At 40.3% G+C, this 19,187-nt stretch overlaps 1 protein-coding gene across 6 annotated transcripts in view; it reads left to right on the top strand.

Annotated features, from left to right (window-relative positions):
- alph (protein phosphatase alphabet) overlaps positions 1 to 19,187 on the top strand; it is a 54,901-nt gene that overhangs the window by 14,964 nt on the left and 20,750 nt on the right. For all 6 annotated transcript variants that reach the window (XM_080267362.1, XM_080267361.1, XM_080267358.1 and 3 more), the window contains 6 exons: positions 1,198 to 1,314; positions 3,321 to 3,578; positions 8,294 to 8,515; positions 9,980 to 10,097; positions 12,164 to 12,266; positions 13,723 to 13,777. In XM_080267362.1, coding sequence (XP_080123488.1) covers positions 1,198 to 1,314; positions 3,321 to 3,578; positions 8,294 to 8,515; positions 9,980 to 10,097; positions 12,164 to 12,266; positions 13,723 to 13,777 — 873 coding nt within the window. The remainder of the gene's footprint in view (positions 1 to 1,197; positions 1,315 to 3,320; positions 3,579 to 8,293; positions 8,516 to 9,979; positions 10,098 to 12,163; positions 12,267 to 13,722; positions 13,778 to 19,187) is intronic.

Here is a 19,187-nt window from a genome sequence, read left to right as displayed (position 1 = left end):
ATGGAGAGAGGGATGGCATTGGTAATGAATGGTGATGGATGGAATATCTCAGATTTGTTGTATGCTGATGATGCAGTGCTACTTGCAAATCCCGGAGAAGAGCTTGGTATACTAGTGCAGAGTTTTTGCTGATGTCTGTGAACATTGTGCCCTGAGAGTAAATGTAGAAAAGAGTAAAGTGATGGTAATCGAGAGAGCAGGTGACTGGGTACATTGATAGAAAAGAGAGGCAAATGTACAAAAGAAGTGGAAAGTAGAGTGACACAAAGAAGAAAAGTAGTTGGTGCTATGAAGGCCTTGATAAGAAACAGAGGCTTGAGTGTTGCAGCTGCATGAGGCTTACATGAAGGAGTGTCAATGTCAGCTTTAACTTATGGATGCGAGACCATGATGACGTGAAAATGAAAAATCAGGAGTTAGAACGGTGGAGATAGGACTCCAGAGGAATGTATGTGGAGTACAGAGAGTGGACAGGATATGAAATAATGTGATTCGTGAAAGATGCAGGGTGAGGAAGTCTGTGGACACCAGAGTCAAAGAGAGTGTACTGAGATAGTATGGTCGTGTGGAGAGAATGGATAATAGTAGGATGGTGAAAAAGGTATATCTGAGTGAAATTGAAAGAGGGTGGAGGCGAGGTAGGCCAAGGAGAAGGTGGAGGTATATGGTGGATGAGTATGTGAGGAAGAGAGGTGTGGAAGTTGGTGAGGTTAGGGGACTGAAAAGAGATTGAGCTGGCTGGATGAATGTTGTGAGAAGAAGTGCATGATCAGGGATTTGGCATCCCTTTTTAATGGGATAGCGTTAGGATTGACTATCAGGTATGTTTATGTGAAGCTGCAGAATGTGATGAAAGTTTTCAGCGTATCCAATGGAGCCAGGATTCCAGGGGCTTGAATGATGAATAAATGGAAGCGTGGCCCATTAGATTGGACAGACTTGGGCTGTCTGGGTGTTGCTACTCCTCACCCTGCCCTAGGGTGGGAAAGGTGTGGATGATGATGATGATGGTGATCATTATGATCATGATGATCATGAACTTTCTTGTTTCGTTTAAAGTATCTTTTTCATGCAGCCTAAAATGTCAGTGATAACTGACTATTGCATATCAGTATGGACTAAACTTATCACTACTTATTTTTAATGTGGAATGTATTGTGTATTGGAAGTTTTCATTCAATTCTTATTTCATTGCAGCCCTCGTCCATTGCGGAATTTGAGACGGATAGTGAAGAGAGGACCATAGCCAAAATAAAGAAGGGGATTCATGCCGGCTTCCTCAGACTAGATGAATCCATGCGGCAAATGCCTGAGGTAGGTCATATGAATGTGTGTTATACAGGGATGGAGAGGCTGAGAATTGAGTGCCCGGTCCTAGAGGGGCATAACCCACAATCTGGTGATTTTCAGCTTTTCGTGGGATATTACCCTAGAAGCCTTACTCTACCATGTGGTAAGTCTGGCCAAGGTAAAAGCAACCTTCCAATAAGGCAGAATAGGAGCCAAAGTTGCTTGTTTTGGGGGTGCACCAAACCTGCGATCAAGTTTGGGTTTAGAGAGAAGATGGGCATACTCATGGCGCCACACGGTGCTGGCCCTGGCCAATAAGCCTGTGTTTCTCAGATACCAGTGTTGTCATCCTGCTGCTCGACCATTCACGCACATTCTTGTGTGCCATGGAGGGCCAGTAGCCATTAAATACCCCCAGGGAGTGTGCACTTCTTAGTGCTGGCCCTTTAATTTCAGCCTTTTACCTGGATTTACACAATTTCATGAATTCTGATGATTCAACTGTGGAAGATGAATGACCAGTGTGTACACGGAAAAGACTTAACAAGCCTGAAACGTGGAAGAAAAATGCTGGAATTTAAGAAGAAAAGAGACAGTGGGGAAGTCTGACCCAGATGGCTATTTCCACAACTATTAACCCCCCACCCATCAGTCCACTCAAGCACTACTGGCTCATAAGGAATAGTGAGTACTTTTTTTTTTTTTTTTTTTTTTTTTTTTTTTAATTCCGTATTGTTATTACTAATTTGTCATCTTTACCAACTTAACAAAAAACATAAAAAATCACCTTTAGAAAATTTATTAAAAATTAACCAAACCTCATGGCACACTCAAATTTTTACAGGTTGTTTTACTAAGAATAGTATATATATATATATATATATATATATATATGTATGTATATATTTTATATTTTAATCATTATTTTTCCAGTTAGTAATAATTTCATAAGGTCTTAGAAGGTAGGGTGGATTTTTATTTATTTTTCATTTTATTTTTTTGTTTTTCATTCAGTGAATAGATCTTGATTAGAACTTGAAATTTATGTAACAGAATGTATGATTATTCATGAAATTCATGGTGAACTTTATCAACGACATTATCCTATTTTTGCCGAAAACTGTTTTTGGAATATACCCCTCTAGCAATGGGCATCTCAGTTCTTTGCATAGGGTAAGATATAGTTAGTGAAAGATCTGGATGAAGAAATTTTGTTGATGGAGTTGAAGAGTGTACCGTATGCTTAGATCGTGTCGACATAGTGTATGAAAAGAATGGCTGTTGATGACTTGTTAATAGGTTATATATATATATATATATATATATATATATATATATATACTGTATATACAGTATATATATATTTTTTAAATAACAGAACAGAGGAAGGAAAAACAAATGAATAAAAAAAATAATCCATACACCAGAATACTGGTGTCCTCTCTTCATAAAATATCTGTAACAGTTAGACTTGAACAGCTGTGGGTTAAAATTTGGAGGGAAACAACTCTGGGGAAGCGAGTTCCAGAGAGATGCAGTTCGGGGAATGAAAGAATTCTGATAGGCAGAAGTTCTGCAATATGGCTGAATGACATTCCAGTCATGAGCGAATATATGTATGTTAGATGAAAGGAGGTGTAGCAGACCAAGAAGAAGGTGGATGGACACTGTAAATGAGTGTGTGAGAAAGTGAGATATGAAAATTCATGAAGCTAGGGAACTTGTAGGAGCTGAAGTTGGTTGGATGTGAATTAGGTATGAAGGATCACATGACAGGGGTTTAGACTCAATTTGTGGTGAGTAAATGAATGTCTGAACAGCATCATTAGGCATAATGTTGGTAATTCATTTTGCAATGTATTATTTTTTTTTTTTCTTCTTTTTAGACCCTACCTCACCCTGTCCCAAGGCAGGGAAAGGGGGTCAGGATGATCATTAACCCTTCAATGCAAAGGTCTTTCCTAAGTTGAATACAGTAAATTTTTCAGCAAATGGAAGGGGTTAATACTATTGCTTGCCTCCCTGCTCAGGTTGCCAGTGGTGAGGACAAAAGTGGGACGACAGCAGTTTGTGCACTAATTTCCCCAACACACATTTTCGTGGCCAACTGTGGTGACTCTCGGGGGGTCTTGTATCGGGGGGGAGGTATTGGGTTCAGCACGCAGGACCACAAACCCGTCAACCCCAGTGAGAAAGAGAGGATCCAGAATGCAGGTGGCAGTGTCATGATCCAGCGAGTCAATGGATCACTTGCTGTTTCCAGGGCCCTCGGTGACTATGAGTACAAAGTGAGTGGTATTTTCACACTTTTCATAGGGTCATAGGAATCTTGTGATGACATGCTGTCGCCAGGGTGTTACAATACTACATGTACAAAATGAGAGTCATTTTCCCACTTTTCATTATGGTCATAGGAGGATTTAGAGAGTCAATACGACGTCTGCAGCACCGTGGGTAAGTACAACGTGAGCAGCCTATTCATACTTTCCATAGGGTCATAGGAGTGTTGATGCTGTGACTATTAACCCTGTCATTGTCATAGTCAGGGTGTGGGTCACTTGCTATCCTTGGGCCCTTGGTGACTCCAAGCACTGTTCAAAGTGAGGAGTATTTTCACACTTAAAGAGGCATAGGAGCCCTAGGGTATTAATACTGTCGCTGTTAACTCTCTTGGATTTGGAAGTAACCTGGTGTTTTGTTCTAGCAAATGCCACATGATTTACTCTGATGCCTGGTTGTTTAGTGGTTAGAACACCCCAGTCAGAGTGATGGACTTGTACAGATTCATCCATCCATCATCCAATCCTGCATTGCCCCATGATGAACGTAGGAGCCCGGGGCTAGGCAGTTGGTCCCGACATTTAAGATGAGAGTGACCAGCCTCACTCATCCCTGAGTGGCATTACATGAGCAATCAACCCCAACCATCCCTTGGATATAAACCTTCACCGGCTCAATCCGATTGGAGTGCAATAATTATCCACTAAACCACCAGGTGCCAAAATTTGGTTATATGGTTACCACCCAGTGTAGCAAATGGTTTCCTGGTGTACAGGAAACCATTTGGCTTGTCTCTCAGTGTAGAGTCACCCACAGGCAGAAGGAAGAGGAAAGAATGAAGGAAAGAAAGGCAGAAGAGGGAGTGTAAAGTCACCCGTAGGCAGAAGGACAAGGAAAGAAAGACAGAAGAGGATGGAAGGAAAGAAGAATGGAGGAGAGGAAAGGGCAGACACTCAACAGCAGCACATCAAGTGAGTGGGTGGTGAGCGCCCCCACCCACCACTAAAATCACTTAATCATGGCAGACGTTTCAGAGAGCCTTGGAGGGCCCAATACCTGCCTAGACCCCAACCAAATGGGCAGACTCTCATGGCCATGTGAAATGTGAGAGGTGTGAATGAGGAGAGCAAGAGGGTGGAAGTGGTGAATGTGTTCAAGAGTGCAAGCTATGCTGTGAGGGCATTTTGTGAAACAAATCTGACAGGATGTGAAGTGGGAGTGGGACGGTGTGAAATGCGTAAGATCAGGCATGAATGGGTGAGGAAGATGCAAGGAAGGAGTTGCTTTGTTGATGAATGAGGTGTGGCGGAGTGGAATGAGAGATTACAAATGTGTCAGCTCGAGATGTATGTCAGGTTCAAGTTTGAGAAGGTGAAAGTGGGAATGATTGTAACGTATGCACCGTGTAATGACTGGAGTGAGAGAGAAAAAGACAGGTTTGGAGATGATCTGGATGAAGCTGTGGGAGAAGTGCCCAGAAGCTATAATGTCCTCATAATTGGCAATATGAATGGAAGAGTAGGCATTGGTCTTGAGGATGACATAATGGGTTGTAATACAGTACCAGGAGAAAATGATAATGAGAAGTGACTGAAGGATATGTCAGGAATCGGAATGGTTGCTGATACGAGGGCCGTGAGAGGACAATGTGGAGATCAGACAGATCATATGATTGTGATATGCAAGATCAAGCTGAGAGGAGTGAGGTGGACCAGGAGAGAGAGGAACAGTCAAGGAGAAAGACTGAAGGTCAAGAAGATGAATACAAGACCAAAGTAGGGGAGGAGTTGGAATCAGTGAATGGGAATGAAATGGATCTGGACAGCATGTGAAATGCATATAGGGATTGCTTAGTCAGGAATACCAAAGTGGTGTGTGGTGTGGCAAGAGTAATAACAAAGAAGAAAGGTACGGCATGGTGGGATGAAGAGGTTAAGACAGCAGTGGAGGAAAAGAGGAAGAAATGGCTAGAATGGTTGCAGAACAGGGCTTCATTTGAAATAAGAACTGAATATATTGAGAGCAAGAAGCACGTAAAGAAACTAGCGAAGAGGAAAAAGAAGGAAGTAAATAAAAATCTTGGAAGAAAAATGAATGCAGACTACCCTGAAAGTAGGAAGTGATTCTGGAAGAGGTGTAGAAATGTAGAAGTGACAGTGGAAAGAAATGTGAAAGTGTGAGGGATGTATGTGGTAGATTATTAAACCATGGGGATGAAGTAAGGACCAGATGGAAAGAATATTTTGAAAGTCTGGTAAATGGGAATAGAGAGAGCAGAGTGACTGTAAACATGATTGGTTTGGGGGTTGTGCAGAGAAGGAATGCAGTGCCAGGAAACATGACACTCGCACAGGTGAAGAATGCTATGAAGCAGCTGAAAAATGGGAAAGCAGTTGGGGTTGATGAGGTGTATCCAGAGATGATTAAGTGTAGTGGAGAGAGTGAAATGAAGTGCTTGTTGGAGATACGTAAGAAGGCATAGATGAGTGAAACTGTGCCAGCCGAGTGCAAAATGGCTGTGATTGTACCCCTGTACAAAAATAAAGATGAGCGAAGTGAGTGCAAGAAATATTGTGGCATAAGCATATTGAGTGTTGTAGGGAAGGTACACTATATGGAAGAATTATTATAAAGTAAGAGAGATATCAGAAGTCCTAGTGAGTGTAGAGCAGGATGGCTTTTGGAGTGGCAGAGGATGTCTGGATCAAATATTTGAAGTGAGACAGATAGTGGAGAAGGCTTGTGAGAAGGACTATAAGGTGTTGATGGCATATATAGATCTGGAAAAAACATACAACAAAGTAGACAGGGAAGGATTGTGGAAGATTTTGCACATGTATGGTGTAGATGGTAAGCTGCTAGGTGCCGTCAGGAGTTCTTACGATGGTAGTGAGGCATGTGTAAGGGTAAATGGACATCTAAGTGAATGGTTCACAATGAAAGTGGTCTTGCAACAAGGTTGTGTGATGTCCCCATGGTTGTTTAATATTTGTATGGATAGAGTGATGAGAGAAGTAAAAACTTAAGTAATGGGGAGTGGGATACCGTTGATAATGAATGGTGATGGATGGAATATCTCAAATTTGTTGTGTGCTGATGATGCAGTGCTACTTGCAAATCCCGGACAAGAGCTTGGTAGATAGTGTGGAGTTTTGCTGATGTCTGTGAACATCGTGCCTTGAGAGTAAATCTAGAAAAGATTAAAGTGATGGTAATCGTGAGAGAAGGTGACTCCCAGTGTGACATTACAGTGAATGGAGAGAGACTGGAATTGGTGAGAGAGTTCAGATACCTGGGTACAGTGATAGAGGAGAGGGAAAATGTGCAAAAGAAGTGGAAAGTAAAGTGACACAAGGAAAGAAGGTAGCTGGTGCTTTGAAGGCCTTGATAAGAAACAGAGGATTGAGTGTTGCAGCTGCATGAGGCTGACATGAAGGAGTGTTAGTGCCAGCTTTAACTTATGGATGAGAGACTATGGTGTGGCATGAAAATGAAAAGTCAAAGAGTGAGAGCAGTGGAAAATGGAACTGCTGAGGAATGTGTGTGGAGTACAGAGAGTGGACAGGATACGAAATAATGTAATTTGTGAAAGATGCAGTGCGAGGAAGTCTGTGGACACCAGAGTTGAAGAGTATACTGAGGTGATTTAGTCATGTTGAGAGAATGGATAATAGTAGGGTGGTGAAAAAGGTATATCTGAGCAAATTTGGAGGAGGGAGGAGGCAAGGTAGGCCAAGGATAAGGTGGAGGGATATGGTGGATGAGTGTATAAGGAAGAGAGATATGGAAGTCGGTGAGGCAAGGGGACTGACAAGAGATCGACTTGGCTGGATGAACAGTTTGAGAAGAAGAGCATGATCAGGGATTTGGCATCCTTTTTTAATGGGACAGCATTAGGATTGACTATCGGGTACGTTTATGTGAAGCTGCAGAATGTGATGAAAGTTTTTGGCGTATCCGATGGAGCCAGGATTCTGGGGCTTGAATGATGAGTGAATGGAAGCGTGGCCCATTAGATTGGACAGACTTGAGCTGCGTGGATGTTGCTACTCCTCACCTTGCCTTAGCCTGGGCAAGTAGGTCCGGATGATGATGATGATGATATTTTATTTTATTTTATTTCAAACAGCATTTTGCGGCCTAGAAGAATTACATGGGACACCGGAAGAATTTATGTGCATTTTACATCTAGTCCCACGAACATCAAGCAGTAAATGGATTTTTGGCAAATATTTTACTTTGATAACGTAAATAATGTCATCAGCCAGCGTACAGGAGTTTTTTGGATGACATAAATATTGGCCAGCCAGTGTTAAATGTACTGAATTGCAGTATCCATTCTTGGGCTCATACACCTTGAAAAGGGTAAAATGGAGTTGGCTGTTGACATTATTAACGTGTTTGTTGGCGTTTTAAAATTTTTTTTTTTTTTTTTTTTTTTTTTTTTTTAAGGTAAGCCACTTTCTATTTGCCCTTTCAGTTCTGTTTACCTCCAGTTTTTAAAATGTATTTGTCTTTGCATCTCAGAATGTGCTGTACAAACTTCATGTTGGCTCTTCCATGTTTGAATTTCATAAGACAACTGTAGGTGATTTGTTCTCTGCCCAAGCCCATGGTTACTTCTTTACGTTAAAAGATTTAAAATTGTACACAAAATTCATAGTTATTTTATGTATGTAGGTTTACTGTGAATTAAAATAGATAATGATACCTTCTCCCTCAGAATGTGGAGGGTAAGGGTCCATGTGAGCAGTTGGTATCCCCGGAACCTGAGATCTACGTTGAGCGACGGGACGATAAAGATGAATTCCTGGTACTGGCCTGCGACGGGATCTGGGATGTGATGACCAACGAGGACCTGTGTGCCTTCGTGCGATCCCGTCTCCTCCTGTCACAGGATCTAGAGGCCATCACCAACCACGTCGTCGACACCTGCCTCCATAAGGTGATCCACTGTCTCCACACATGTCCTTTCTGCTATGCTAGTCATTATTTCACATCCTGTCTGCGCACACACTTCTCATTCTGGCCAGCTCCATCACACAGTACGTCATCATCACCTGCCCCCATAGGTGATCAGTTACTGCCACATTTTTTGTATTGTACTCATTATTGCCTTTCCTATCCACACAAACATTACCATTTTGTGACCAACTCTGATGCAGAAGTAAGTTGAGTCAGTTTCTCATGTTAGAAAGTCATCAGCTGTGAAATACCAACAATTTTTCTTAGTTTGTCTTTCCCATGCCTGTGATCTCCGGTCTTTTAACTCAGCCTGAGGGGTGGGGCTAATCTGAACAGATTTGTCTGGCAGTAATCAGAACAGTATGCAAAGTGCATCCTTGGGCTGAAGGCATTAATAGATATTGTTTGAACCTCCTCTTTCAGTGGCATATCTCATATCCACAGATTTGTCTGGGGTTACAGAGTGTATCGAACAGTAAAATATAAAGTACAGTAGTATAGATATATCATCAGGACAAAAGTGTTGAACTCGGTGTCTCATGGCATCTCAGAATAATCAGAGCTTGAATTTGCGTATTTGTGTGACATCCTTTGAATGAGACATTTTTTATTATTGGTTCATTCTTTTCCATGCAGTCTTCATCACCCAAATCTTGATTTTTCATTCATATGCCATATTAATGTCTCGGTCAAGCATATGTATTGTCCTGTAGCCTTTTTACTCAAGTGTTGTTGTAATGCAGGTATGGTAAAGGTAAGAGCATAAGAAATAGTGAATGAACAAGAATATAATGGTAATAAGTGACCAGTAAGTGATTTTAACTCAATAGTAAGTGGATTTTAACATATCTAATCCCAGGAGGACTGAGGGTAGGCCTCAAGAGTAATTCCCTGGCTTTGTTAGTGGTGGGTGTTTTGAATGTGGGTAGGGAAGAATTGAGTGTCGGTTAGCTATTTTGCTTTGCAAAATGGATAGGGTAGAGGCTGATAATGCTGTATAAAATGTGTTTTGTGTTAACAGAACCCATGCAAAATGAAGGTCTAGTGTAATTCAGTCACTTACATTCTTTTCTGTTATTTGTTTCTGCTTTTGTTTTGCCAGCTTCTGTATCTCACTTTTGTCATACACACTGACCTGTTCAAGCTGTCCTGTGCTGTGCCTCCTCTCACCCCTGGCTCATTCATATATGTCATTTTTTCAACACCTTTGTGGCCATTTCATCTAAACATATGTTCTTCTACATATAATTGGTGAACTTGTTTGCATTGCATGTTTCACAATCTTTAAATGTCTTAATTCTGTCCGACCTTTTAATTTTTCTCTTACCACCATCCTCACTCCTGACTTTCAGACTTGCAGCTGTTTTAAACCCATACATGAATATGGGTACTTCTGTACCAGAAATTTTGTTCATCCATTATCATTCTCACTCGTTTATCACAGGGAAGTAGAGACAACATGAGCTTAGTATTGATAACTCTTCCTGGAGCACCCAAAATCTCAGAAGAGGCCATAAAGAAAGAACAGGAACTAGAAGAACTGATAGAGAAGAAAGTCACAGGTAAGATAATACAGTTTTTCAGGCTTAATCTAATTTTTTAAGCATAGTTTGATTATGATTATAACATTAAGTTGAATAGATATGTATTGTCTCAGTTACTACACATGGGATCATATTGGTCAGGGGGAGGAGGAAGAGGGAGCTAGTAATTGCTTCCACCTCCCCTCTTTGTCATATTCCCCCCCTCCCCTCGATAAAAAAAAAAAAAAAGAGAGAGAAAGAAAGAAAAAAGACAAAGAAAGGAAATATATTGTGCATTCACTTGGTGCCTTGCCATTGTGGAACTGAACATGTTGGAAGAATAAGAAAAAATAAAAATAAAGGAATATAAGTAAGCCACTGTTACAAATCTGTGGATCATAAGCTATGTAAAAGCAGTATGTATGATGTTGTAAGTCAGTCCTATAATAGCATTTTTTCAAATAAGAGTGATAGGTGGGGACACCCACCATCCACTCATTCACTGTAGTGCTACCTTCAGGTGACTGCAATGAATTACAAATGGAATGGTTTCTTGCACTGTTGGAAATTAGTACAGGCATACCCTGGTGTAACGATCTAATTGGTAGGTAAAACCCCATCATTATGTGGGATATCATATATCGGGGTACTTTTATCATGTATTTCAATGTAGACCGATTACCAGCCTTGGGTTTCCCCCCATACCAAGTCCAAAACCCACCCAGATGAGGCCCAAAACAGGTTTAAAGGCAATCTAAATGACCTAACAGCTGTCAAGGAAGCTAACCTACGCCTAACACCTGTAAATAACTCACTAAACCAACAGATCAGATCTGAATATCATCAAATATGTCATGAAAAAATCAATCTTGGTAAACTATAACCCAAAATGACAATGTTCACCCACTTATTGATAAAATACATTAATCAAAGTCTAAAAACAGTTTATAAATTGACCTAAACACACTATTTTGGTCTAAAATATCATCAAAATCGGTAAGAAAAATCAAAACCCATCGTTAAACCAGGGTTCAGCCATCGCTCGGCGGGGATGGTGCAATTTGTATCCCCATCTTTCAGCTAGGGTATCGCATCTAGGGGTATCATATATTGAGGTATTACTGTACTTCATTGGGTGGTTAACATATAACCAGCAATGAGCACCTTGAGGTCTGGTGAGTTAAGCCACTCCAGTCGAATATTGTCCTTGAGGATTTGAATGAGATGGTATGCCTATTGTTTACATACTGTCACATGTGTGAGTGATAGGTCATGTACTTTAAATGTTGACTGAGTGGCCTAACTGTCAGCTGCTATGATTCTGATGGGTTATATGGGATTGGATGATGATGATGAATGTCACAGTCCTGGAAACTGTACTCGCATGTGGAAAAGATGATTACTTAGGAAGTAGTTTTGATCCAACTTGGAGCCAGATGTGAATGAAACATTTGTGTTCCTATAATACTGTAAATACAGTAAGACCTCACTATAACGGACTAACTCGGGCCCAAGCCATTCCAATAAAAGCGACATCTGGACTTCCTCCTGCTAATCCAGACTTTTTCCGATATATCGGACATTGGTCCGGATCGCACCTATGGTTTTTAAACTGTTTTGACTACCTTTGCAGTACTGTACTGTATTATAAATTCACTACATTAATCAAATGGTACAGTATATATATATATATATTACTGTAGTGTACACTGATAAACATGTCTTTTATTTACCTTATTGTGGTGAACATAGCTGAAGTGGTCAGGCAGCCCGGACTGCTTTTGGCTTCTTCGGACTTTTTCCGATATATAGGAATTTAGTCTGGTAGCTACTTGAGTCTGATAAAAGCGAAATCCGGTCTATTGAAGTCCGTTATATCGAGATTTTACTGTACTTTTTTCATGTGTGTGCTGTTCTTCGAAGTCATAAGTAAAATTGTAATAATAGTAAATTATTGAAAGCATGAATATGATAATAAGGGAAAATAAGACAAGTAGGATAGAAAACCATAATGATACCATGTGAAAATTAATGAAATTTTACATATGGTATAAATCAGCTTCTTCATTTGCCCATTTTACAGTATACTGTATTTGGTTTTGCAGAGGTGTGTGAGACAGACGGTCCAGTAAGCATAGCGCAGATCATGCAAGCACTAGCTGACGAAAATTTACCCAACCTGCCACCCGGTGGAGGACTAACTGCAAAGTCAGTATGCCATTATGGTATAGCATTAACATTCTTAATTGAAGACTAATATGTCAGTATTAATTGAGTATGTGAAGCTTTAAGCAAGCCCTTGATTTTTGGCACACATTTATGAAGTTCCTATGGCTATTAGCTTTGGTCAGTCGGCATCCCACACTAGGATGTAGTCAGCAATGATACAGAAATGTCAGAATGTTCTGTCATCACCATGAGCTTCAGATATCATAAGAAACTAGAGGCTTGTCCACAGCTTCCCACTCTTAGCTTTAATAATAATGTCTTTAGACTGATAAGGGTATTGTTACTATTTTAGTAATATTGGCTGCGATATAGTATACATATGATGAGGATGAAGATATATGTATGTGTATATATACAGTATATACTGTGTATATATATATATATATATAGATAGATAGATATAGATATATACTGTATAGATAGATAGATAGATAGATGGATGGATAGACATAGATAGATAGAGATACATTCATCATCGTCATCATTCAGACCTCCTTTCCCACCCTAGGGCAGGGTGAGAATTAGCAATGTCCAGACAGCCCAAATTTGACCAGTCCAATGGACCATGCTTCCATTCACTCGTCATTCAAACCGCGGGAAATTGGAATACGATGCTGATATTCCTGCGGCTCCTTTAACCCTGTCACTGTGATGAGGTACTTATACAGTTTACTCTTGCCATTACCAAGTTTTATTCAGCTTAGGAGAGAGCACAGGCAGCAGGGAGGTTTGTGAATGTTTTATCCAATCCATCCTGTTCAGTATAATCTCCCCATGGCTGAGTAATTTGTATGGTGATGGCAGGTTTAAAGTTTGCATCATACCTTAGCCACAGAGGCATTTTATGTACTGTTAAGTATGATGTTACTGAATTTGGGGGAGCTGAAGAGATGCCTTCTTGTGGTGATACCTTTGTAACTGGATGGACCAACTGCACGGTTAAACAAATGTCCTTCAGTTACTTCCCTATCCACCAAAATAGAGAAGGTGAATGTCAAGGGAAGGGCATCTTCAGCCTGCAGTCCACTGGGTTCACACTTCAGCTGAACCTGTGGTTACTACATACTACTGTATTCTGGGATAGCACTGAACATTGCTTAGGGTTATGTTCATTGTGTGTGGGTTCTGCCACATCCCATCCGTAGGCAGGGAAAAAAGGAGTGGTTGATGATAGTGTAGCATTAGTAGCTTTGAAGTGATATGTATTGGATGTTGTCAAGTTTTGGTATCACTTCACAAAATATTTGGTATAATGGGAGGCACAGTAAGGGTTTGGATAATGGTTTAGGGGGAGGGATAATAAAGGGTTGGATGATAGACAGATAGATAGATAAATAATAATATTCCACCTTAATACAATTCTCCATTTTTGACAGTTCATAATACTTTTTCTTTTTTTTTTTCTCTCCCTCTCTCTCTCTCTTCCCCCCCATAGGAGAGGCTTCGTGGATCAAATATTCAGAAAATTGCGACCTGATTGTGCAAACTCGGTAAGTAGGTAATTTGATTTTGTGTAGCTGTTTTAGTGGCAGTGAATGGCAGCAGAGCACTCAGGCATCCCACATCTGTGCACAAAGATGGTACAGTAGTATGTCACCTGAAAAGAATATGAACTGTATAATGTCACTGAAGATTTGTCCCCTCCAGTATGAGTGATCCTTGCTGAATGGAGCCATTGAGGTGTGGCAAGAATAAAAAGAAAAAAATTGTTGTACTGAAAATGCCAGTGCAGATTTTTGTTTTCCTTCAGAATGGGACCTTCATAAGCTAATATCATTTGTGTGGAGGTACTGTAGCTAGAGTAAACTACTGGCATGATCCTTCCTTTAAAAAAAATAATAACTAATAATGAAAATTGTAGTATGATAGAGAAAATGTTGCTGGAAATTGTTTTAAATACATTCAGTATGAGAGGCCTTTCCTAAGCTGAATAAAATTATGAAGTAAATCATCATACTGAAGGGGTGAATGATGTGCTGAGTGGATGATAGTGTCACATCTGCTGCCTCACTACACTGTATGTTGTGATTTGCTCCTTTGCACAGCTGTACTGTATTTCTATGCAAATAGACCATTAAATAGATTGCTGTGTATATTTTTGCTGCTCTGGTGGTCAAATAGTGTTTATTGACATTAACAAAAATAAATATCCAAACACAAATACTTGCAAAGACTAGCCTAATGAATCTGAAGTTTATCCACCATGTTTTGCCTTTTCACCCTGCATTATTTTAGTATGAGTGCACAGGTTAAGAGTTACAGAGCTTAGGGCTGTATTAGTAACCATTTCAGTCCAGTTACGTACTTTACGGTTTCTTGCCATCTCCAGACAGTTTTATTCAGCTGTGGAGAGACTTACTGAAATGGGGGGCTATATATAGCATTGATTTACCCCCTCATTAAGAGAAATGTCTTGAAAGCTGAATAAAATAATCTGCAGTAGTGAGAATAAACCAATAAAACACGTCACAAGATTGAAGGGATTTAAACTGAGAGTGTGAAGGTGTGGTCAGCCCCATGATAACTGACAGAATGTGAAGTGTATATGATGATAGAACTTGTTTGGGCTTTATGTATTGTAATTTACTACATTAACCTGGGATGCAGATTGATCGCATTCCACAGTTCCCGATTGTGGCTTTTCTGTATCATTATTGTGTGCACTCTGTAAAGTGGGGTGCAGATTAAAAATGTTCCACAATTACAGATTTTCGATGGCCGACCATTAAAAGTTTGAGGCTTCTTATACCTTCATGCTCTCAGTCGTAATAGTATGGCTCTTAGTATTATACACCATGCCAATAGTAGGAGATATCAGCCTCATTCACCATGTATCAGCATCTTCAGGGGATTGCACAGTTGTTCTTCATTATCATCATCTTCATCCTGATCATTTTTCCCCACTCAAGGATGTGGTGAGGTAGGATCTATCGACAGAAAGTACAGTAGTGGGTGAACTATTTTGTTCGTTTCATTTGTTCTTTTATAAAGGCTTCAACATGCTTGCATTTGTTGGCCTTGAACACCTAATGGCAGCTGTCCACACTGCATGATTTCTAGCAGCCTCTTTATTCAGTCCCTTTACATCAACATTGCAATAATTGATGTAAAATTTACGCCTGTGTTTGTGGATCATACCTCGTCCCATCTTTCTGATGTGAACTAGGGCGAGGATGATGATGGTGAATATTTTTCTCAAAATTTTATGACAGCATTCAATCATGATCTAGTTGTTTATTATGGGAATTAATGCTGAGGTTCAGGTAATGATCAACATTGTAGTTTGGGTACAAAGATTCTATCTATATGTAGTCGTTGCTACTTGCAAACACTTCTGTTGAACTAAGTGGGAACCTTTTGCAGTGAAGTGATTAATGAAGTTTGTTTTTAATCCTTTCACTAGCAGGCAGCAGTCTTACATTTTTCTTTTAAGTGGCTTTGAAGATTTTGTGGGACCACATTTGCAGCAGTTTATGTTGTATCTTGCACCTTAATATCCTTTAGTATAACATGGGTACAAATAATGTGTATTAAAACGGCTTAAGTAATATACAAGAGAATATTAACATTTAAAAATGCAAGTGAATCAGCAAAGAAAAAGAAGTTCTGTGAAACCTGTCCTACCACCTAAAATATGGCCCTAAAAAAGTTCAGTCAGATGGTTTGGAATAGGCTATAGTAGAATATGAAAAAGCAGTGACACAGTTGTGCATACCTCAGAATGGTTAATCTCACATGTCTTTTCATTTGTTTTGAGTTCTGAAGTTTTTGTGGAGTTCAGGTATGTGAAATTGTCGATGTGATACTGCATTGTTGGCAAATAATATACACTGCAAGGAAAAGGTGACGATTTAGAAGAAAGAAATTGTTTTGGCTATGAAGTGTCTCAGGAACGGTTCACAACCTCTTCAGTATGAGATATCTTTCCTGAGTTGAATTAAATTATCTGGAGTTGGCAAATGTGAGCTGAAAAAAATGTTGGTGTACTGAAGTGGAAAGTCTTCTGGTTATTGTGATCTGTTGTACTTTTGTCATGGGGTGAATGGGCTTTGAAATTCAGTCTAATTCCAGGGGAATTGACATTCTGCTGATTGTGGGGGAGGGGAAGTAAACTGAAACAGAACAGTATCTTATTAAAAATATTTAGTTGGTAGGGATAATGGTATAAACTTAACTGGAGAGATTGGTAAAAACAAGAACATAATCTTCCCTGTTCTTGCTGGTAGGATTGGGAACATAGTCTTCATGATCTGCCCCTTTCATTCATTTCCTGAACTCAGTGATTGGCTGAGGTTAGAAAATTATATTGGACCGTTTTATTCTGAATGGCTTAGGAGGCTTTGTAGCACCACTTCTGTAACTGTAATTTTTCATATTACTCCTCAATATTCTCTTTTATGCTGTTTGTCATTTTAACCCCTGGATGCTGGGCTCGCTGTACCCTATCCCCTTCCCACAACTGAGCCTATTTTCATAATTTGGATTTAAAAAAAAAAAAAAATCTTACAAATCAGTCACAAGTGATACAAACACAAAAAAAAGCATGTACACCCACCGCAAATTGACTTAGGACCTACACACAGAATTGCTATGGGAGAGTTGTCTGTCTTTACTCTGTGTTTCCACCTCTACCAAGTGAATATTTTTTGGGAAGAAGTAACTGGCAACTCCTCTGGTGTTGGCGGGAGGTGGTGAAACATTCAGCATGTCAATGCTTGCCCAGAAGTGAGAGTGGGAGTATATGTTAACGTTGCTCTGAGCTTGCACCTCCCTCTTTTTTCATATGCATTACTCTTTGCCCTGTTATTTTCCTAGATGAGAGGGTCCGTATCATTGCATGGAGGCGGGATAATGTCCCTGTCAACACGATTTGTGAACATACTGGATGCGCAAAGTCGACCGTCGTGAAGATTCTTGCTGCAGCATACGACCTGCCACCTGATGTCGTACCAGAGCAAAAGCATGGCAGTGGAACGAAGAGGGCGACTTCCATAGGTACAGGTACACTTCTGAAGAGGGAAGTAATCAAGAATCCCTATCTGACTGCAGCAGAATTGAAGAGAATGCATCCCCAGCTGTTACAAGACGTCTCAATTCGAATAATCCAACATCGTTTGCAGAAGGAGCTGGGTTTGCCAAGCCGCACCACAGCCAAGAAACCTCACCTCACTGACCGCATGAAGAAGCAACGCATTCAGTTTGCCATGAAGTATGCACACTGGATATTGGATGAGTGGGGAAAAGTTATGTTTTCCAATGAAAGCACATTTCAAGTGTTCCAGGTGCTTTCTGCCAAGGTTCATTGCCTCCTGTGGTCAATATGACCCTCCTTACATGGTGCTGACTGTAATGGTATGGGGGTGTTTCTCAGGTGAAATGGGAAGGGGAGGTCTCTACTTTCTTCCTAAGAGCCTAATGATGAATGGTGGCCGGTACATTCAAGTGCTGAATGACCATTTGTTAAACTTTTTTGCTATTCATGGGTATAACTTTTTCATGCATGATTCAGCTCCATGTCACAAGTCAAGAAAGGTGACAAAATGGCTTCAGGATAATTGGATTGAGGTCCTCGACTTCCCTGACAACAGTCCGGATCCAAATCCGATAGAAAACTGCTGGGCAAAGATGAAGAAAATCATGGCAGAGAAGAAGACACCCAGTCTGGACAACCTCAAGACTGAACTGACAAATGTTTGGTGCAAAGAAATGTCCTTAGATTACTTTAGAGATCTAAGTGATTCCATGCCAAAATACATCCAACTGGTCCTGAAAAACAAGGGAAACATGATTTCATATTAATGAATGGCTTTTCATGAACAAACATTGTGATACACTATTATTTCTGTGTTTTTTAATACCTTGTGGGGGGAGGTCCTAAGTCAATTTGCGGTAGCTGCACTTACTCTTTGCTGGTGTATATCTCCACTAGTGCGTGGGTAATTGACTGCAGTCAGTACACATGTACTCTACCCCTCCAGACCCTCCACCCACCCTCCCTCCCATCCGCCGCATGCCCCATGCCCCACGCCCCACGTCTGTCCTAGCTAGCCTTTCCCTGCACCTTCAGGCGCATGAGAGAGCCGCTACACCACTCTCAGTGAGTTTTGCTCACTTTTAAATTGAAACATGCACACAAAATATGAAAACGTCGTCTGACGTGAACTGGTGCATTTCGATCACATCCTCACATGTGAACCGGCGTGAGGGGGTTAATATTGACCTATGGTAGTTTGCAGAAGTAATGTAAAAGAGGATATTAAGGTGTGTAAAATAAATTGCAAAGGAAGATGTGTTGTGAAATCTCCAGAGCCACTTAGAAAACAACATACTGTGTTTCAAATTGAAAATCAGTGTTCACATGTAAAATACAGCTGTTCGTTTATATTGAAACATGAATATGCACACAGCTTTTCATAGGACATCTTATTGTGAATTCTCACAAGCTTAGATAGTCCTTTTATTAGCTTATTAGTTTACCTGTTTTGGTCACCTACTTTTAGTTCAGTTTTTATTTTTTCTTTTACTTTTTTTGACAGTTTTTAAAAATCTTTGGTTATTAGCTAGTTAAAGTTAAGTTGAAAGAATGAGGCATGTACAGAAGGAGGCTGCAGCTTATTCAGGTATATATAACACAGATATACTTACTAGCTGCGCCTAGACGAGGTGATGTGCATGTTGCCTTATACCGGTATACCAGATAAGTGCATTTATTATTACAAGCACCACTGCCACAAGGTGCACTCATGCTTCCAGAGATGATGAGGGGCACACACAAGGACACACTCCTCCATTCCCTTTTATGTGGTTTAACAGCTATTGTCACTTCCATTTAACTCTTTCAAGGTTCAGAGGCCAGAGGTCAGGCGCTGTAGTCCAGTACGGTACTGTATGTTTAAGGGT

This window comes from Coenobita brevimanus, chromosome 23 (genome assembly GCF_032717465.1).
Source record: "Coenobita brevimanus isolate Jiangsu-jjx chromosome 23, ASM3271746v2, whole genome shotgun sequence".
NCBI classification, from domain to species: Eukaryota; Metazoa; Arthropoda; class Malacostraca; order Decapoda; family Coenobitidae; genus Coenobita; species Coenobita brevimanus.
The sequence above is the reverse complement of the archived record's forward strand: the minus strand, read 5'-3'. Positions and strand labels throughout refer to the sequence as shown.